This window comes from Anser anser (assembly GCF_964211835.1).
Source record: "Anser anser genome assembly, chromosome: 4".
Lineage (NCBI taxonomy): Eukaryota > Metazoa > Chordata > Aves > Anseriformes > Anatidae > Anser > Anser anser.
Genome location: NC_139724.1, coordinates 49052683 through 49075345, shown reverse-complemented (window position 1 = coordinate 49075345; position 22663 = coordinate 49052683). Strand labels below are relative to the sequence as shown.

The following is a 22663-nucleotide window of genomic DNA, read 5'->3' as shown; positions in this document are numbered from 1 at the left end:
AAGGGAGTGAAGCTTTGGGATGTAAGTGTTCCTTCATTTTGCAAAAGGCAAACTAATGAAAAAAAAAAAGACTCTCCCATACGAAGCAAACCAGAGAAAGATTTGTTATGTTAAAGATTTTATTGCTACGTGCTCCCCAATACAACAAACAGGATCAGTAGTGTACACTTTATTGAAAGTGAAATCAGCTTGGTAGAAAAGAAAGCAAAAAGGTACAAGGATTATCTACACCCACATTGTATATATGTAGAAGATAAAGACAGAGAAAGAGAATTTGACATTTGGGGAATTTCCAAGGAACAAAACACACCCTATTTGTCTGTTTGAGGCTCAGGGATTGTCTGCACAATCTATTTAATACTAATTTCTTTGACCTTCAAAAGCCTTGCAGAAAGGTAGCAGCAGTTCTTTAGAGGTGTTGAGTCAATACTTTAGTGGGTTAGATTATGCACATCACAATGCAAGCTGCGTCTTGCATAGTGACCCTATACTTCCCTGAACAGGATTCATCTACTTAAAAGTTTCATCGACCTTAAAAGTCTTCTGACAACAGTTTTCATCCTTACTTCATCATAGTGATTTTGCATAATCACTACGGAAGTTACTATCTAGCAGTTAGCCTTTGGAGTCCCAATTTGGAGTCCTGCTATTTTATAGGATGTTAGAGGTTCACAATCACTGTCCTTATAAATGGGTCAATCATGAGGACCTTTTATGGGGAGCCAAAAATTGCACATGAATCTTTCATAGCCTATTTAGAAATTAAAGATGCCTGTAACAAAAAGAAATGTCATAAGACTTTTTTTTTTTTTAAGAATAAGATCAACAATTTCTCTACAGTAGTTTAGTTAGCTTAAATTTCTGTTCTATCCGTATGACATAGCATGTACAGGTATCTACTTACATCTCTCTATTTTATCATGGCAAAAAGAATAGTCAACTGCCCTTAGTGTAAATATTTAGTACATAAAATACTATCAAGAATTCAACTTTTAATAAATATCTTTAGTTCTCAATCCTATATACAAGTACTTTACAGCAACACACAGGAGAGAGTGTGATTGGGTGGACTGTGAACAAGATGGTTATTGACATAAATTACTAGTACATTATTGCAGTCAGATGCATTGTGGTTGTGGAGATTTTGAGGTGAACCATGCTGAAAAATAAATATCTCTCTCACCTTTAAATCAATGCTTCCAGTAGGAAAAAAAAATCTATTTTAAGTCTTGCCACAGCTATTTCTTATTAGTGCCTATTCTACCACTGTGATGCTTTTTCAGCTTCATAAAAAACAACCGGATCGTCTGGAAAACACAACTCATTTTTGACTTGTGAATATTACAGTACTTACAGTATATACATGGTTTCCTACACTGGTCTGACCTTGTAGGCAAAAGGAGTCTGAAGGGACAGCACTGCTACTCCTAAACTGAAGCAGTGCCTGCTCAGCGTGGGCCGTGGGTGTCAGTGTTCATTTCACAGGCACATACAATTGTTTTTCCAACCTGTGACTAGAATTACACTAAAATTTCTAAACCTACTTTTAACAGGCAGGTGGCAATAAGTAGACTCATACCTTGAGGATTACACTTTTTCCCCCCTATTTCAAAAGAAAGCATCACATTGTTGATATTAATAAAAACCAAACTCTTTCCTAGTGTCAGTAGATGTAATTCATATGAAAATGGAACTCCTCCTTTTATGACAACGCTGCTTAAAAAATCAACTTGTGGAATGTAAATAAGGCAGTACTCAATGGCAGGCACCTAACAATTGTCCAGAACGTAACATAGGTAAACAGTTGTCTGACAGCACAAAATTCTTAAAAATAATACTGATTTTCTGCAATATACAGTATTTACACAACAGCTGCAAATTTGCTCATACAATATCCATTTATATAGATAAATTAGCAAAACAAGTCTTATGGATTCGGTTGTTCCACTGCAAAAGTATTTTGTATAGTGTAAACGTTTGGTACCTCTTGTAGTGGGGCGTTTTCTACATGTGTTTAAAAACAAAAATAATGAGGTGAGTGCTGACCATCAGGGCTGCTTTCCCTGTACTAGAGCTTGACCAATGCCCTCAGCAACTTTTTCTCACTGTTAGGAATATTCTTTGGTGCTTTCCTCCAACACATTCACGCTACCCAGGTGACGCAGGATGGGAGGAGGATGGGAGCAACTAGAAAGTGAACCAGCACTTCTCGTTCTTTGTATTTACAAGGAAATGAGTTGATGATCTGCAGTGTCCTGCTCGTGGAAAGCAGCATGCACCATAGTGTCCAGAAGTAAAGAACTGAAACACAAAGCCAAACAAAGCCGCTTTCTGCTACTATCCTCCACATGGCATTCGCGTTCATCTTTCCACAGTGGAGGACCTCGAAGGCCATCCCTTGTCAACGTGCTTCTCACCCTTCCGTGATGTTCTTGATGGAGAAGGAGCACCCACCATGGTGTTATTAAGTGGCACCACAGGAACTGCTGCTGCCAAAGCAAGGGCGTTACGAGGGCCAAGACTGCTGCTGTTGGCAGGTGGCTGGTGTAGAAAAGCAAACAGCCTAGAAGTCTTGCTTGCCTGAGGAACTCTCCATTGCAGAAACTCAGCACCTTTAGGCTTAGTGTTTGATGGGGAGATGCGTGTATCTGCATCCTCTTCTGCGAAGCGAAGCCTGCCCAGAGAACTTCGCCCAGGCAGGAGCTCTGCGTAGCGGGGCACTGACGGTGTTGGCATCGCCAAAGCCCTAGGCAGGTCACTGTGATCAAACAGTGCTTCCTCTTCAGTTTCAGCAGCCTCGGTAAGGAATGGAGGTGGGAGGGTGCTGCTGCGCTTGCTGCAGGACTCACAGCACAGCTTGTTGTAGCCAGGGATGGAACAGTACCGTGCAAGCACTTCCATCTGACAGAAGATAGATTTGTCTCCCATACAGGGTTCATCTGCAAAACAAATCCAATACTGATTACAAACCCAGCACTGAAGAGTGCCTGGACGGAATTTAGATGGGCATTGATAAAGTTCTGCCCATGTTTCCAAAATGATGGGCTAGTCTGAGATGCTTCATCCATCAAAGAACTCACCAACCCCACCCCGTAAAAATAACCCAACCCCTTCAAAGAGGCCTAGCTGGGAACAAAAAAAAATCATTGTTCACTCTGAAAATGCTGGATTCTGTGCACACCAGTCATGAGGAGAGGAAAGTCATGCTCTATTTCTGGAGGGCCAGACAGCAATTTCCAATGATAACCTAATAACTCCCAAATACCCCACTAGTTGTCGTTCTACCCACCCCAAATCACCTTCCCTTCTAGCCTAAGGACATTGTCTATCAGCAACATTAAAAACAATTATATTTTCCCTTAAAGAAATCCCAAGTAGTAATTCTCAGAGATGCCTTTTATACAATCTCTTAAAATAAAGTGTTAAATACATTTCTTAGTTTTTCAGTGATCTAAACATAACTAGAGAACCGATGGAAAGCTTTTAACAGATAGTTCAGATGCCTTCAAGTTGTGCATGGCATTCCTTTCAGTCAGAGAAAAGATCTTAAAGAAGTCAAAGATGTACTGGAGGGTCTCAAAAATGTCAGTTTCTTTGAGCATTTGCTGGATATTTGTATTCGACACATAGAAATGCAGTGGTCATTGCAAGAATATGAAAAAGGAAGAATAAGGCTTTTATATTTAGCTAAGAGCACATCTGTACCTAGTCTTCTTCAGAGTATGATCTGTCACATGAACTCATTTGCAAAGTTCTAAGTTTTAATGACACCTGGACTGGGACAAACACTGACAGTTTCTAACACGCATCAGTAGGTGGCAATGTTGAGAATTTTATGTTCCTAATCTGTTGTACTAGTACCTAAATCTGGTGCTGAGGCTCTAGCAGCAGTTCAGAAGCAGACCAGGAACACAGGAATGTGTAATACGTCACAGGACAGAAAACCAGCATTGAGGACAAGTGAGTTGCTCAGTACATCCAGTAACTATTCAAATACTTTGGGAAGAGACCAGCAAAACATTCCCATTAACAGAATTTTCCTAAGATATCACAGTTTACTTGAAATAGTATTGATGGATTTTACTTAAAATAGAAGCATGTAAAATTATAATGTAAAAGGCCAAAAGCTAACCCTAACGATTGAGAATATCTGTTCCATGTCTAGTCCTCAATTCATAGTTAGCAATTATGTAGTCAACATTTTAACGAGCAACAGATGGCATGTGTTGCCACTTATTAAACTCTGAAATTAAATTAGCTTTCTGTCCTGTGATATTTTCTCACTGGTGTACAGATGCTGTCTCACCACATGTCAACAGCACATTAGGCAACCGAGTTTTCCTATTTTAAAATATTAACTGTAGCCCAACCCCTCAATCAGTGTAAATCAGCTTAATTCCACTGAATTCAGTAAAATTACACACGTCAGTGGGCTTGTGGGGTGTTGTTTATAAATAGCAAATTATATGACTTCAGCACGTAATATAAATTTTTTCCTTGCTCCTAGTCCTGATGTGCTTCCTTGGACGGGTGTTTATTGGTTCTTGACAAGCCTAGCATTAAATCTGCAGCTTTGCCTGGGAACATATGTAGTCCATGGAGGCACTATAAGACTATTTTCAGCAGGAATTAGCATGGGAAATTCAAGGGCTGTATTCATAATTCATCTAAACTAGAAAAGCTAATATTGAAACACAAATCTTTGCATCATATATAAAGTAGTAATTATGCCTTCATGGAAATGAAAGCACCTGATCTGGAAAATTATGGCAGTCACCTTATTAACACACTGTGATTTATATCAATATATAAGTGAAAGCAAACATTATGAGCTAAAATGACAAACAAATCAAAAAATAAAGTACCAAGAATTATTTTTGCCATTCCACAATGACAAATGCATTTAGTCCTGTTCTCTCACGGCTAATTTTTCTGGTATTGGTTTGCAATGGTTTAGATTTTGTGACTCACACGGTAGTGCAAAGATTTGGTTTTGTACTTGTCTACTTTCAGTAAGTTCCGTAAGTACAATGTTGAAGCTAGATACTCACATAATCCCTGTTTTTTATTTTTTAGGTTAATTCTGCACAACCTAGTCAACCATTTCCTATTCAGTACTGAAGTGCTTGTATCCTTCTGCTGATGTTCATGGTAAAAATTCTCCTTTTCACAATTTGTTACTTGCTTCATGGTAACTAAGAGTAGAAGACACAAGAAAGTGTATCGGCTCCCTAGGGATTTTTTAGAAGATGAAACTAGAACATGAAACTATGAAACTAGAACAGAATTTAAATTAACTCAAATTTTTCACATTAGATTCTAGATTTGACATATCTCTTAAAAAAGGCATCACGGTGACTGTATATCCAATGGGATATTTGCTGACAACATCCCATTGAGAAATCTTGCTTTGAGCTGGAAGTTGCTATTTAGGTTCTAAAATTTAAAACAGGAGGTGGGTACTTCTGCATGCATGCCATATCACATCTGGCAAAGTAGGGCTTCCTCATACAGGGTTCTTACATGAAGCTCATCAGTTCGTGTCAGTGCCACAAAATCATTTTTTTAATTTGGGACAGATAAAAAGGAAGTTTGATGGTAACATTTGCACAGCCACAGAAACATGACTGCTGCTCAGATTATTGCTATGAACCTGAAGGGTAAAATCTTGCCTCCTTTTTCCTTCTAGTCACAAATACTTAAGAAGAGTAAGAGAAATATCTATGGCAGGTGTCCTCATTTTTCTACACTACAAAACTCAGCTTCACTGAGGAAGAGCTGGTGACTCTTCTGTATGCAGACATGTTTTTTCATGAAATGAAACAGAAAAGCTTTAACATAACATAACATAAAAGGAATCACACCAGCTATGGCAAGTGTCCATCCCAGCTCCATTAAGATGAAATCCTCAGCAACTGTGCATTTATACGGTAAATCACTGGTCAAAAACATGTAATATAGACTAATGTTTTGCTAAGTCTAAAGCCCTGAAAATCAAAATAATAATCCAGGCTATACAGACTTAAAAATAAAGGTCTACCACACATTACATAAAGGGTTTATCTACATAAATGTTACAGAACACTATTTATATATTAGCTGTATTCCCCCAAAACATAGAGTGCGGTAGAAACCACATCAGAAGAGTGTGGTGAAAAAGATAGACTACTTGGTCTGAAGGAATACTGGCAGCTACTTAGTGCAGAGGTTGAAAATCCCAGTGCTTGGTAAAAGTTATGGCCCTAATCCCTGAGCAGAGTAGAGAGGTTTGTGCTCAAAGAGGAGAGTCGGGTGTATGAAGTCTGGCTGAGGAACAGAACCCACAGGGCCCCTGTGGTTTTTTCAAAAGGATGAAGGACTTGGCTGGATGCAGCTGTTCGTGCCCTTGTAGTTAGAAGCATTTTCATAAAGCCCACATTGTGCTGTAGGTTTGCTGCAGCAAGGCCAGGTAGATCTCTCTCTTGAGGAAATGGGCCTAGGGCTTCAGAACCCTGTTAAGCACCCCCAGTGCCTATATGTGACCACAGAAATCCTTCATTCACCAGGGCATGTGAGATGGGGTCCATATTAAGTATCCAAAAAAATAAAAATAAAACAAGTATTAACCAAGGTGATTCAACTGCAATTTGTAGAGGGTCTCTACAAGACCATCTATTGCTTACATTCCATATTAGTGGATCCTAGGTGTTGCAGGTCAGTGGCACTGAGTATTGCTGCGGGAGAACATAATACTCACATGGAGAAAAAAGACTGCGTGATACTTAATTTTGAATGGCTGGAATTTAACAGTCTATTACAGAAAATCACAGGTGATGCTTAAAGAACAGATTCTTTAACCTAATGCTTAAAGCACAAGATCAAATTTATCTGAATAGTTTTGTGAAGATGTAACCCTTATTTATTTTAGTTTTGGAAATGTTTCTATCACCAGTGAATAATCAGTCCTTAATGAATAGATAATTTTGTTTTTAAAGTCACAAATAGTGATTTGCTCCCACCTAGTGGACCCACCACTTCTTAACTGTTCATTGCTCTGAGAATTGTTTTCTCCTGAGTTCCTTCACTGGCAACAGCAGAAGAGAAAAAGAGCAAAGTAGACACTTTTACCAGACCTGTGGCAAGCAGTTAGATTGAGCCTGTGGGAGAGCATACTGCACGTTCTAAGAACTCTTACTCTATTTTTTTCTACTAGGACTATCATGAGAGATTGAAAAACAAAAAACAAAAAAATTGTATTGTATTTTCATTTCCTGTCAATTGGCAGAGTTGTAAAACTCTTCCTGTGATCTAAAGGTCAAGCAGGGTCTTCTTTGGATTGACCTTCACCTTTGGCACGAGTTTTTGCAAATGCAACTTAGGCTAACATGTCTAAACCCCCTTATTTCAGCATGTTTACAAGAGAGAACAACCCTGGTGTGTGACGAACACCAATCCCGTGGAGTTAAGGTATCAGTAATAGACTGGACTACACAACAGGGTGCCTCTAGCTGGAACACAGCAAGGCGATCTCCAGTGAATGATGTATTATCTAGAATGCAAGAAGTGAATGGTGTTGTGTGGTTGTCATCTGACGCTTTAGGTAGGATTAAATACAGGTCCAGTATTTTTCACTGGAATTTAATGAGTATGAAAAGTCTTAACCATCTCTATCCCAGAACACTGCTATGCCCTGACATGCTGCCCTGAGACAGGGACTGTTACCCTCATCTGATGCAGTCATATTAAGTTGTTCGCTTACCATTACAGGGAGCGAGTTTACAAGTCCTCACTGATTCTGGCTTTTCTCCATCACAATGGTCACCAGCACGGCATATGATCTGCCGGGTCTCGGTGCCCTCCCCACAAGTCACAGAACACTATGAGACAGACACAAGACAATTCAGGATATTTCACAGCAATGTGCAACAGTTAACGTGTGTAAAATAGCCCAAGGCTGTCTTTCACATTAGGCTATACATTCCAGCAGTTTGTTTTGAAAGCAGGCTTTAGTGAAGGGTGGCATAATGGAAAAATAAGCAAAGAAAGAGGATGGTATTTTCTGCAGTTCTTCCTTCCTGTAATGTTAAATTTATTATTAGAGCATATTATGAATATCTCTACTTCATCTTCCTATAGCCAATTCCTGATCTTGACAGTATAACAAAGAGAACACAAAGGGCATGGAATTCTAACTCAGTGCCTGCTGAGTTAGCTGTAAAGTTCAGTTGTTTGTTCCTAAGACATCATAAGAATACTGACAATTGCAGAAACTTTGAGATTCTACCACAGTCCAAGTTGGTAAAACAAACAAACAAACAAATAAACACCTATCCATAAAGTTGTCCTCAGAGTCAGGGAAATAAAAAATTGGAAAGTTGGAGAAAAGCAAAATTTCAATATTTGTTTTGCAGGATTGTATCTCTAATATTGTGGATGTTTTCCATGTTGGTTTCTAGAGAAGTTGGATGGTATTATCTGCTGCCAAGTTTCATGTCTTGGAGAACTCCGACGAAGTGCAGTCAGGAGCTTTCACCCCAGGCCCAGCTCTGACATTGGAGGCACAAGGTGTTAGCAGAGGTATGTTATTTGCTCGTGACTGCTGCTCACCTACCTCAGACCAGGGTCCAGCCTTCCACTGTGCGGGGCATGGTACGCGGTTGCATGGCCTGCGACTCTCAGGGCGATCTCCACTGCAGTACTTGAAGTGGACAGAGCGGTTTGCGCCATCATGGAGGGGTTGAATGCAACGCACAGTACGGATCTGGTAGCCTGAATTCCCACAGGTTTTTGTGCAGTATTCCCACTCATCTGCTGACCACCTGGGGCGTAAAAAGAATAAGATGCCATCAGAACTTTTACCCGTTATCCAAACTGCTGTCAGCTCAGGCAGCCCTTAGCACGCATTTTTTTTTGGTGGTGAAACCGCTCAGTTCAGTAACCAGTCTTACACAGGTAGGAAAAAACATCCAGAACACAGGAACTCCAATCTAGATAGCTATTGGATAGCGTCCCAAATCTGGCATGGGTTGATTTCCACACCTACCACAGAAGGCAATCGTTTATATCTTATCTCTAAGACACACTTACAGAGGCTGTGTGCATTCCTGAAGATTGCACATTCTACGAATGGGCTTTGGCTTTTTACTGGCTTCACAGAAGCTGCGATGAACCATTTTGTTATCACTTTTCCTGCGGCACCCATATTTGGTATACTGGAACCCTGGAACATATTTCAGAAAAATCAGGGAAAACAGGTTCCTGTTAGATTTTTTGGTTTAAATATAAGTTTTATGTACTATTAAATGGTTTTACATGACAGATATTTACAAGGTATTTAAACATGCTCACAATTTGTTCAGTTTCCAGGCACTACATTGTTGCAGAGTGCTCTGTGGATGTTGTTTAAAACATGGCACTATGGTAGGTTTTCAAGGGCAGAAAGGACCGTTAAGACCCTTTAGTCTAACCTCTGTATTGCACATACAGATTTTGGCAAAGAGAGGGTAGAAATTACATCCTTATTGTCAAGTGGCAGGTCACTGACTAAAAAGGGAATAAACCCATGTCCCAAATCTTATTTTACTGTTCCTGCTGCCGGATGACATCACCCACTCATTTGCTGTACAAAAGTCTTAAAGTTACTTAGAAATTTACATTCCCGTTATTTGTATAGGAGTAATGTGCATTCCATAAGTAAAGTGAACACTCAGTAGCATAAATGGCTGGGTTTGTACATCCGAAGAGGCTTTGGGTGCTGCATTTAAACACCTAAAAAGGACTTTTTCTTTCTAGGCTGAAGCATTACACTTTTGAATAATCACACATTTCAGATATTTTAAGCTTGGCCACCCAAAATAACAAATAACAAGCTGTTTTTAAAAAAGGAAGCCCAAGATTTCTAAAGCATTCACTTCCCCCACCTTCTACTCTTCCACTTTCGGTAACTTGTCATTTATTACTAGAAGGTGCTACATCATCTGTTTACCTCCACCACAGGGTTTGGAGCACTGCGACCAACTCTTTAATGCCCACTCAAAAGTATCTATTTCCTCCTGTAGGACGTTGTTGCTGTTGATAGTTGGCACTGAATCCTCGTGAATGATGTATTTATAAGTCAGGCTAGATCTTGTGTCATTCTCCCGAGGAATGATCTATTAATAATCAAATGCAAACAGTGGTAGAAAACCAGAGCCATTATTTATTCTGTACTGTAAAGAAACTATGGCCTCTTAAGGACACGTGGAAACTGCTGGTTAGCTAATTGGAAAAAAAAAGTCTTCTTTTATCTTCACAGTTAGAACTAACAATAGTAAGATCAACAGAGAGCTGTTTAAAATGAGATGCCTTTCTAAGCTAGCTTTCTAGGCTGGCCAAGTAGGACACCATCATTTGGGATGAAACGATGCAGTGGCCCAGTCATCTACTTGGCAGGAGACCAGGGTTGGTCTCAAATACTGTTTGACGTGCAATGCCTTTTTTTGTCCACTGAAAGTGTCCCACTGAAGTCAGAGACCACAATATTTGGCTTGTGACTGATACTTCACCACTGCATGAACAGGCAGCATTTTACAAGGGAGGGTAACAGCTAGTGAGGAAAGGATTTCAGCCTACCAGCTGTCTCCTCAGCATATGTGTTTCTGACAGGCATTAACACAGCAAAGTTTATCTCAGCACAATCTCCGTGCTGACTGTGCACTTTTACAAAAGACAAAACCATCACGTTCCCACTGCTTGACATACAACCTACCAGCACAACTACTGCATCATGCAAAGGCCCATCAGTGTGAAGAGTTTCTATGTCGTCTTCTATGTTGTATTCCCACTCCACGCCCAGGTCGATGAAAGATCGGGATCTGGCCTCCTCCCCCTTCCCATTCAGAATATAGTGTCCTGTAGCCTGGTTCTTAATTGCTGAAAGGATTGAAAAGAGTGGCAGTCGTGCCTTCCATCATAGCGTCTGCAATCGTAGTGGCTTATGTGAAACTTGACCGGAGATATTACAGAAAGCTTTTTACAAAAAAACAAACAAACAAACACTAGGAAATGCTATAGATGCATTCTCAGAAAAAGGCCCTCCAAGACCATCTTATTTAGCCTCCAAATTCCACTCTGATGATAGACACATTTGCATGTTTGATTCAATTTTGGACCTCCTTATCCATATGAGTTAGATACAGATACAGAGCTAGAGATGGACTGAAAAACTTCTTCCTGTGTAATAATACGCACATTTTCCATATTGGTTTACTTCCCAGGAAGCATGGGTAGTAGCAAGAAACTCAGGTCAAATCTTCAGTTTCCTTTCCTCCTCATTTGCATAAGACCAAACCAGCATCACTGGGAATACACACTTCAGGAGACTCTAAATGCATTTCTTATATTCCTCGGGTTATAAAAATGACAGCTTTTTTCTGTATTTCACTGTCTTTTGCATATGTATTTAAGTACCAGATGCTAAAATCAATAAGCAAAGAGCTGAGGCATTTGAACCCCCGGGAAACTTACTGGTTTTGGGTTCCTGCAACACACCTTGAAAGTCATGTAGTGCAAGGATTATTATTGCGCTCTGATTACAAGCCATTACATTAGAAATCTGAGAGATGGACTCTCATTTTTTCTTTTGTGCAAATTTTGCAAATCACCATAGAACATGATAAAATATATGCAGAAATCTCACATGCTCTTATGATTAATCAAAATGCAGGAGCTCTGCAGTACCTAGTTGGAAGTGTGATGAAACTACTTACTGCCAAATCAAAGCTATCCCCTGAAAGGTATTAGCAGGCTGTGCTTGGTCGAAATGAAGATCTTGGACCTCAAAAGCCAGGAGTTTTTCTCTGACATGAGCACAGCCAAAACTATTGCCTCTTCTTTTTCTTTTTTATTCTTTTGGTTTTTTTAGTAACTGACTTAACTTTGCCTAAAGAGTTTAAAATTCAGACAGTGCCTTAGCACAGAAAGAGCTGACTAGAAGTATGTTAGAAACAACGGATGATCTCACCCCTCTAGTGTAAGCTAAAAATCTCTTAAGCATTAGAAAGTGGTAAGTAGCAAGATACAAGCTGATTAACAACAATATGGTATTTCTTACATAAGAAAAATCTCAAATGAAAGGGACTGCAATTATATGACAAGTTCTCCAGTCTTTCTTTCCATTAAAAATGCTGTTGCTTACAATCTGCAGCGAATAAGAATAATTAAAGATAGTGAATTTCATTCACAAAACAGGATGCATCTTTTTTTTACTCTGGCAGCGCCAGTTTAAATATGAGTGATGATAGTCTTTTATTAGTAAGCATGCGAATTGGGATCAGTTTAATATTTTGAAGAATTCAGATGAGAATTAAATTTGATTGCTAAGCTTATGCTGTTGAACTCAGTCCTTAACATGCAATTCTGAATGCACATATTTACCCTAAATACTTTAATTTGGTTATCTCATTTCTCAGGTTCTTTTGCATGACTGCCCCATGCTTCTCATCATGCCTCAAAGCCAAACCTGAGGAGAGAAACACTTACCAAGAAAGTGAGGAGAAGCCTCGTCTTCTTGGATAAACACATGTCGAGCACCAGGAGGGATATCAAACATCTTAAGGTACCCTTTGGCATGTGTAGTAGTCAATGGAGAAAGAAGAGGAAGAAAGAAAAAGTAATAGCCATGGTTAGGAGCGCTCTACATCATCCAGCTTCTACTTGCAGAAGAGGGCATCCATCAACTGAGAAGCAGTGCCAGAGAGAAACTGATCAAATAGTTTTGTAACATGTTTGGCAGGACTTCCTTGTGCTTTTCCTCTTTCAGGGAGAAAAGAGAAACCAGTTACAAATCTATTTGTCGCTTGATTAGCTACACTGCTATAGGCCATAATGATTAACAATTCAGGCAAAAATATGTTTCCTATGTTTCTGAGCATACAAAGGAGAAAAACAAGTCTTCCTGACTTTTTTTTCCAGATCACCCATCAGCCAGACTGTTAGATTTGAATTTACTTTCTGTACTGTTACACGTTTATGTCTTAAGTGTGTCTATTTACTTCTGAGACATCAACGACTCTAGAGAAAGTTGGATTTAGTACAGAATGTATTGTTGCTACACTTAAGGAAGGTCTTGTCTATGTGGAAGTTAATTATTGACAACTGTGAAATGTAAAATGAATCAATTCAAGTATTACTGCTGAGGTGAAAGGGCTGAACTCAACTCTCTATAGCTAAGAGTAAAAAACAGTTCCCAAAGACAAGAATTCTTATTTTAAATTTTAATTATTTATCAGTCCAAACCACAAGTAATTAGCGTGATGTTAAGCACATACTATTGTAATTTAGGAAGACTAAAATCCGTCTTCAGAACCTGTCAACAGGCACTTCTATTTAAGGTTTTAAAGAAGAGCTACACAGGTACCAAAGTGAATGCATAATTAATTGGATGTTAGGATGTGAAACTCTGAGTTCATAGCATTTTCATATTCCTCTATTTTCCCTATAACACCTGCATATTTAATTATGATAAATCTTCTTGTATCCATTTTTAAAGAGCTGAATAAGTTTTTCCTCTGATTTTTACTCCAAAATGTAATTTCCTGCTACCAAAGCACTGTAGACGTGACAAGACTTGTAGTATTTGTGCATTGCAAACAGAAGATTTAGCATTTAAGTAACTGTTTCATCTGGGGGATTCTAGGACTAACCAATAAATGTGTAGTTTGCCATGCGTCTGACATAGTACAGCTGCTTGGATAATCAAAGCGACGAAAATGAACTATGAGTGTGTAAAATCGTGGTCTTGGCTGATGAGTGAATGCAAAAGCAGCATTTGCTGACTTTTTTATTGACCGTCTTTTGAGCATATGAAACACAAAACTTTTGCCTGATTTTGTGTTATCTATCAACGTCTAGATGAAGATGAGAACTATAGCAAGAACTCTCGAGTTGCCATGGATGCCGCTCTTTCTGCAAGCACTTGAAACTTACCCAGAGTATTTTTAGACTCCTTTGTTTCAGAAAGGGAAATATTGCGAGCTCCTTTGGGCAATGTAAATGCTCCTCTTGTCTTCCCTTAAATAGAACGTCTGTAATTAGTGTTATGGGAGCCAAGTCCTGTTATTTCATTGACTACATTGTCAGCCAGATGGTCTTAACAAATATAAAGTAGAACTTAACGTTCTGGGTTCAAAGGCATTTAAAGCAGTATTAGACACATCTAGCAAATTTTAATAGTCAATGAAAATTAGACCAGTGAAAATTCAGGTAGGTGATTTTAAGTTGGATACTTGCAGATTTCATTTTCCAGAAACTTGAATTCTTTTTGGCACCTCTTGCTTAAATGTTTTCCTGTTGGAAGAGGTCAATTAGTCCTTTTAATGACTAGATTGCCAAAGTTACCGTAAAACAATAAACATTTCACAAACACTTTCATCACTTTCATTAACATTTGGAAGTGGCTGATTAACAGCAGTCTTTCCTGAACCATATCCTAGCACTGTCTGTCACTTTGAATTGTAGTGCTTTCCAGGCACTGAGAACATCGTGAAAACATCCAGTCACACACTATCACCCTGTAAGACAATGCAGTATTACTCAGGGCCCCCAGGCAAAAATGCTGAGACAAAACATGATGAGGTCAATAGCATATTTTGCCCTCTGCTGGCCTCTCATTTGCCCTGTTATCTCCCAGGCAGTAAGCCAAACCACAGGCGTAGGTAACACTGACTGCAAGCTGTGAGCTGCAAACCACTGCTATAGAAAATAGAAACCGGACTCATTAGAGAAAGCTCTTCCTGGACTGGATCCAAAGTTGTGACATGACTATTCCCCTGCCCCTCAAAGTACAATCATTTTTCTTAGTGAAAAAGATTAGAAGCACACTTAGAAGGCTGAGCACTTATTTCTGATGATTACAGGAGGTGTTTGGTCTGTTTTTTGTTTTTGTTTTTTTTTCAGAAAAGCATAGTAACTCCCTGCTCAAGAAATACACAGGTCTATACATGAGGCTCAAGTTATAGTCTTAAGTTTGAGTAATTCTTATATTATTCTGTGTCTAATCCATCAGCCCTGTCATCCCTTTCAGAAAGGTTTTCTACTAGCTTTGATAATTATAATCAGTAACCTTCTCCTGTTGGTTTGTAATAATTAATAAGTATTTTCTGCAGAATATTTTATATATTTTATTTCCATTCACACATTAACTTGTCTTTGTCCAAGTTTAGTTTGGCTGCTCACTTACTGTCCAAAACTAGTTACTGATGCTGCAGCAAAGCTTTCTTCATGGCAGCAATTACCAGCCTCTGAACTGTTAAAGAAGATATTCACACTGTCTTTCTCCCTAAGCCTTTCTCCACTCTGTCTTAGAGCACTTAGTTCTATCAAACAGGTATAACTGAAATAGCTCCCAGTCATACATACTCATATCCCTGAGTAGCTTCCCCAGACTGAAATAAAAGCAATAATGGGAAAGCCCTGAAATGCAAAATATTCTCAGCGAAATATACAAGATAATGCTGCCCTGACTTAACAAATAACTGACTAAATATAAAGTTCTGAGGAAGTCCAAGGAGATCTTAAATTATTATTGATGAGATGTGCTGCAACGTACTCCAGTCTAGTCTGAGCATTTTAACCAGCACATTCTTAGTTCAGAGCTGACAGAATGCTTTCATATGTTTCACTGGATGTCAGTTATGCAACTTGAAAGATGAGAGAAATGAGGGTTTCTTCCAAAATATTTTTATATTTGGTTCAGAATTAAGTTGAATTTATTTTTCATTTGTTTATTTGACTAAAAGTCTGTAATTTGTGACAAGACTAATTTGATACGAGGATCTACATGTTCATATGCAAACAAGTTCAGACTTCCACTTAAAACTTGAGTTTAGGTTTGAGAAGAAAAACTTGTGAAAAGCTTCAAAGGGAAAAAAAGTATTTCTTCTATTCGTCCTACATATAAAGGAAGTATGTTACACTTAGCATCAAGTAAAGTACCTCAATTTCTTCTGAATTTCACTGTTAAGAAGAATAGTTCATTTTTGTTTGGCAGAACTCGGTGTATCCCCACTTAACACAAACATTGTCTGTTTGGGCTTCAGCATTTACAAAGAACTAAACATGTTCTGCCTGGTGAGTGTTTCTGAATACACCAGACTAATCAAACTTTCTTCTAATCAGTCCTTCAAAAGACAGAAACATTCCAGTGTTTTAAAAGATCTAATTTTTTCATCAAAGACTAAAGTATTTTCGCACTTAAATCTTTTATTTTGCTACCTTGATGTAGGTTGAATTTCTGACCAGTCTGCAAAAGCAGTAAGCATGACAGAAATACCAGAGAAAACAGAAACTACATTTATAGGCAAGAAAATGCTATTCCTACCAAGCTTTTTGGGAGTGCGGGTAAAGGTTCCTTTCACAGTTCGGCAATGAGAGTTATCTCCACCACAGACACCACACTTATCTTCAGCCTTATTGGAGCCAATTTCCTTGTCACAACCCACCTTCTGCAGAAAGAAGAGCAAAAAGAGAGATGTCTTTATTGTAGGCTGTAAGTTTTAGTTACAGAGGGAGCAATCTCAAAATCAATGCATTCAGGAAATCGCCACCCAGCACTGATCTATTTTATTTAAACACAAATTACTTGAAAGCCTGGTGCCGCGTGATGGTTCCTAGGTGAAGAACAAGAATTGATTCTTATATCCACTCTATATCAAGACTAGGAAAGATGGAAAAAGAAGTTCTTTTCAGACAGGAAACTAAGTGTAAATGAGGCAAATGAAACCATTAGTTGAAGAAAAGTGGAGTATTTCCATGGAACAGATCCGTGCCATTGCTCTAATTTAATTTAAATTTCAAGTAATAATGAGAAATGTGATGCTGCAAATATTTAATTTTAAAACATCTGCAAAGTCTATCTCTGCACTATTTACAGAGTTCTGATTGCTGCTAAACAGAGTTGTTAGGTAACAGCACAGTTCAAATTCAGTGATGGTCTTGGGAAGGTGCCACTCACCACACATTCTCCACGAACACAAATGCTGTAGGGATCTTTATAGGAACAGCGAGTCCCATCATGTGCCAGCTGTTTCATATAAGCAACATCTCCTGTTTCTTTGGATTGGCAGTACAGGTGGCATCTCTTATTAGCTGCGTAGCAGAGAAACAGAAGTAACTGCGTAAGTTAACGGCAACCCAGATGAGCTTCAGAAAAAAATCCCACTAAAGGCAGACAGAGAATAAGACAGAAAGGACCTTAAACAGACAGATGTGGGGAAAAACAAACAAACAGCAAGTTGCTTTTCTCTGAATTATGGGCCTGTCACTTTGAGATATTCTCAAAGAAATCAGTTCCCTTCCAAGGAGGCTCCTAGAATTGTGTTCCCCAATACTCTGCAAGTAGCTTTCACTTTGATCTTATTGGGAACAGGGCTGAATTTAGGAAATGATATCACATGAAGAGAACAGAGGGTATGGGTCTTTAACTTTCTTTAGCCTTTTTGGAAAATACCAGCTGAATGTGTATTTCCTGGTCACTATCTGAATCTGACTCCCTAGACAAGCATATAAAGGGTTTCTCCGGAGATACCTGAGGAAAAAATGCCAGCAGCTCAAAGCAGCTCTGAAACACCTTTCAGTGAGCTAAGAAACTTTGTGCTTGAGCTGTCCTCATTACTCAGGGTAGTTACTGGGTTCGATTAGAGTTAGGAGTGAAGAATCAGGCTCTGGCAGGTGGACCCATACAAGAGTGGGAAAATACTACAAAAGGACTTCTCCAGTAGTGCCATTAGAAAAAAATACTACTTCTGGTGCAAATTACTAGTAGTGGTAGCATTAATGTTTTGCACTCAAACAGACAAACAGCTGTATGGGAGAGAGGGCAGGAAGAGTCTTTCAGGACCTGAACACAGCTTTCTACACTTGGCCCCAACAGTCAGGGGCATTAAATGCAATGAGCACCCACCAACTATTCCAGCAGCAGCTGAGAGCTGCAAGCCTCAGCTTTCACACTGTGTTCTCACTAGGAAGAGGATGAAAGTTAGGGGAAGCTAGCTGGGCTAGGGTTGGAGAAAGTACAGAAATTTCAGAAATTTCTTTTTGGGCCATTCTTTTTTCCTGCTTTTTAGTCTCAGCTACGCTCGCTCATACCCCAGTTATTTCCAGTCTCTGCATGGTGACTGGAACGAGACTGCCACAAGCTCTGCAAGATTTGAGGACTGACTTGTAATAAACACAAATAACAGAACTTACAGTCAGGGTGTTCATATGGCAGCCAGTGGTGTTTGCTGTTCTGATACTCAAAGTGGGAATTGCGTTGCTGACATTGCTGTGCTCTGAAATCCTCAAAGTGCTTTGGACACTCTTCTGTATTGCAGAGTTGAAATTCAAAATTGACACCAGCACAATCTTCACCTCCATTAATCGGCCTGTGAGGAGAAAACATTCAAGAGATTCTAAAGCCCTCTGAACGTTACTTCTTTTTTTTTTCCTTCAATCTTAAAGTGAAATTCACACTCAATTGTAAGTAACAATTTAAAAAAAAAGGGGTGTGAACTGACAGAAATGGAAACAGAGCAGTTACACTGCACAGATACGCACTTGCAATGTAACCTCCACGCTTGCCCAAACATCCCAAAGTCATGTGCTGAAATGCAGTAGCAATGCATGTGCACATATATGCTGCCAATTGTTGATTTACAGTTAGGGATCATCTAATAGTTTATCCCGCAGCTTGCTGAGCTTGCACACTATGTTCTCTTCACTCTTACACATCAGCTAAATCCTTCGTGGGATGGTTTTCCACAGGCTTTCCTCTGGAAATTCTTGAATTCTTCAAGAATGATCCTGGCTCCCTGCAAAAAGCCATGTTTCAAGGGGCTTGAACAGAACGTGAATTTTGGCAGACTCCATCCCAAAACGTAAATGCCATTTCAGCCAACACCTACAATGATTACCAGTCACTGGAACTACCACCAAGGCAGAGGACCTACATTGGATTGTTGCACTGGCGTGTTCGGAAGCGAACTCCAGTTCCACAGGTTCGTGAACAGGATCCAAATTTTGTCCAGGGTCCCCAGTTGCCATCCTGCTTCAGCTGGTTAGCATTCTTCCACATGCAGTGACCTTTGTAGCACCACTGAGAGAAATCGGGCAAGGAAAACAGAAACCAAACCAAATGTATAATCACAGTAAAGTTAAAAGTCCACAGAGGTGAGCTCATGGGGCTAAGAAGGGATGCCTCAGAAAACAGACTGCAAACAGAGACTTTCCTGGGGACAAAGTGGGTGAGGGTCTCTGTACTCTGGGCCCAGCAGTGCCTGATCCCCCTCCCCAATGAGCAGCACTGCCATACCTGAGCCTGTATCCTTTCACCGGCAGATGCACAAAACATGTTATACTCTTTCCACTTGATTTAAATAATTCTTTGCTTTGTTTGAGTCTTAGTTGCTACCATCTTTTTAAAGGAATTTTCATGTTCTCATTACTGTATCACAGGATGAAGTTCTTGATCAGGATTAGTAGTTTTTTTATTTTACTTTTTTTCCTCGTACTGGCCAAATAAAACACTCATGCAAATAAGCTGGAACAGAGGGCTAGTCACTGGGCAGGGTATTTTTTTGCTGCTGGCTAGGGCATATCCAGATAGTATAAGTGGCTCTCTTTTACATGGAATTTGTTAAACAAACATTTGCTTGAGTATAATTGTATAATTAAAAATGAATTAGCAGCAGGACATTCACTAATGGGGATATTAAAAGGCAAAAATAAAAGCCAATCCTAAGTCTACACAAACATTTAGCCACAGGATGTCTGGACCACAAGCACTAAGAAGAGTTTGGGATTACATACTCCTGTCCTACAGTGACAGCATCATCTGCTGCCAGGGATTCTTAATGACGTTTTGTGGGCACTTTGCAGATGGGAGAAGAATCAAAAAAAAAAAAACCAAAAAACAAACCCGTAACTAAAATGCCACAGAAGAGGATGGGAGTGGACTACACCTGAACTAAGGGCTCAGTGTCTTCAACATCCAAAATTTAGTCCGTATTACAACCAACTTCGAACAGTTCACAGAACACCACAGTGGGAAAGCACAGCTCCTGCTTTTCCTCTGGCTCCACCCAGGTGATGCTGGCCAATTTCCTATTTTCCTATTTTCCCTTTGACCCAAACGAACGCAGTTGATTTTGTTTCTTTTAATACAAACATAGCAAAAACACAGTACTCACTTTCCCAGGGGCACATTCTGTCCCATCGAGTGGAGGCCCTTTCTTAGTCTTACAGAAGTACGGGTTATCTGGATGGCTGCACCACAACTGCTTGCATGGGTCAAACGTTCGGAACTGAAATGGAGGACATTTATGAGATGAAACTCAAAATTAGGTTACTGATGCTTTTTGGATAAGGATTCAATCTACCCAGTCAATTAATCTACCACAGCTATCAGTAAGTGAAGTATCTTCAGAAGGGGAAGGGTAGTGCTTATTCCCTGCATACCCTGGTCCTGAACTGGCAAGAAGAGGGAAGGAGGAGGCCCCAGAAGTGGGAGGAAGATGATTTTTTTCCCTTCTTTCTCGGGATCACAGGCTTCGTGCCACAACTCTGTGTCTTGTCGACTGTGCTGCTGTCCACCTGACCATTAAACCAAATGACTCAGATGATTGGGTTTCACCCATAAATCTCTCTCTCCTCCTTGTATATCTGTTTAAACTACTGCATTAACTGCTCTTCAACTGTGAGAAAATGCATATTTTGCAGCTATTAAATAAGGCCAAACACCGACTTGCTGAATGAATGTTTGTCTTCACAATGACTGTCCTGGACATACCGCTGTGCACATTTTATAGCCAACACCAAAATCAAAGCGGCACTGTTCATCCATGGAATAATTGATGCCTGGCAGCTCAGGAAGCTTTGGCCAATCGTGTTCAAAAGGGTCATCGAGAAGACAGTCGTAGGAGCTGTGGAAAGATGCACAGAAAAAAATAGCAAGAAAATAATAATCACTTTTTTGATCAGTAATATCCAAGTATTTTTTCTTAGATGTCAATATTGGCAATATTCCTTTATTCTAACCTATTTTCTGCCCTATTTATATATGGGTATTATTCTCTGAAGTGCAGACAGTCCCTTCTGTAAGAATATTGCCTAGCACAACGTGACTGGGCACTGGATGGGAAGATCTGACAGCAAAATCCCCACATTTGCTAGGAACTGTGGAGCAGCATCTTCTGCTGTTCCCTGCCCTAACAGTACATACGGAATTTGCGCTTTACTTTCCTGTCACCAGAGGGAGAAAACAAACACTTCCAGTTCTCGGTGCCAAAGTCTCTCAGTATGCTCAGTTTCTCAGTATGCTTCAAACTACTGCACGCGTCCTAATACAAGGGCTAACACAAAGCCTGCTGGAGTCAAAGGGAGCCTTTCCACTGACTTCATGGGGCTTTGAAACAGGACAGTAGTCTGAGAACAGGCCCTGAAATCTACGGTGTACTGCTGTTGCAGTGAGTCACAGTGAAGCCTACTGGAATGCCTTTGAATGCTGAATCCCTGTCTGGAAGCAGAGAGCAGCCCCCACCAGAGGATCCCATTCCCCAGCATCTCGGAAACCCCCGTACCCCTGTGTTTATAAAAAGGGACTTCACAGACAGAGGTCCCATTTATGACAGTTGTGTCTGCTCCTGGTGGGCCTCTCTTCTTTGCCATCTAATGGAGGGCCCCCCACTGGCCCCACATCCCAGGGAACTGCATAGACTTCCGTTTCCTTTAGTAAAACAACTGCCGATGAGTGCTGACAGGTCCTTACTGTATGTATCTTTTGAGTTCTTGGCCGCTGCATCTGGACCAGTGGTAACGATGAAAGGCAGCCTGCACCAAGGGAGCCATAACGCTCCCCATTGCTGTCTCATCCCCACATCTGTTCCCTTGACCATCGTGCTCCATTCCTAGCCTGAAACAAAGAATGGGTATAAGAGCCCCAGTAGTTTCTGCTTTGCAAATGGTAAAACAGCTGTAAAGAAAACGGTTTCTCATGCACACGTAATCATTCAAAATGAAATTGTTCTCTGCGTTCTAAAGATAGCACCTACATTTCAAACAGATCTTCTTTGATGCCAGACTATAAGGACTCGCTGAATACTCTTCCATTTATACTTCATTTTATTTGTTAATACCAGAAATGAACTACCTAGATGATGATTTCTGCTTCCATTTCAGATAAAGGAAAACAACAGTTCTGCTATCAGTGGTCAGTTCATTCAGACATTGAATTGTTCGTGTTAGTATACTCACTTATCTAAAGCACCTATTTATACTTAGAATTAACGTAGTTATCATGTTGCACATCCAAAGAGCTAATTAGGTTAACACATTAAATTTTGAAGTGTGCATCTGGTGCAGCTTGACATGGAAATGACTTGGTCATCTCAAATTCATCTAAGTTCCTCCTATATTATTTCAATGCTGACAGAAAAAAAAAACAGAAGAGTGAACTGAACAAGTAGCCTGCACTAATTAAGGAAGACAAAAAAGCAGATCCTCAGTGCTTGACATTAATTCACCCAGCAGCTAACAGAGATCTTTGCTTGATCAGTTATTCCCATTTTATCATTCTTTACAAAGTGCCAAATTAACACATTAGTACAGACCTTTTAAAATTAAACCACTTCAAATAAAAAGAAGATGGAGCACCATTTTGCTGGTAATCTAA

General features: G+C 39.7%; 1 protein-coding gene across 4 annotated transcripts in view; it reads right to left on the bottom strand.

The window, feature by feature from the left end:
- Positions 1–101: 101 nt before the first annotated feature.
- ADAMTS3 (ADAM metallopeptidase with thrombospondin type 1 motif 3) overlaps positions 102–22663 on the bottom strand; it is a 159128-nt gene continuing 136566 nt past the window's right edge. For 3 of the 4 annotated variants that reach the window (XM_083836119.1, XM_083836120.1, XM_083836121.1), the window contains 15 exons: positions 21761–21904; positions 20783–20915; positions 20184–20297; positions 18945–19090; positions 18723–18806; positions 18205–18380; positions 16970–17103; positions 16337–16460; positions 12499–12579; positions 10727–10890; positions 9965–10130; positions 9067–9199; positions 8591–8798; positions 7739–7856; positions 102–2939 (listed from right to left, as the gene is read on the bottom strand). In XM_083836119.1, coding sequence (XP_083692245.1) covers positions 2362–2939; positions 7739–7856; positions 8591–8798; positions 9067–9199; positions 9965–10130; positions 10727–10890; positions 12499–12579; positions 16337–16460; positions 16970–17103; positions 18205–18380; positions 18723–18806; positions 18945–19090; positions 20184–20297; positions 20783–20915; positions 21761–21904 — 2503 coding nt within the window. In that variant the 3' untranslated portion in view covers positions 102–2361. The remainder of the gene's footprint in view (positions 2940–7738; positions 7857–8590; positions 8799–9066; positions 9200–9964; positions 10131–10726; positions 10891–12498; positions 12580–16336; positions 16461–16969; positions 17104–18204; positions 18381–18722; positions 18807–18944; positions 19091–20183; positions 20298–20782; positions 20916–21760; positions 21905–22663) is intronic. The other variant, XM_083836118.1, reaches the window with a different exon arrangement.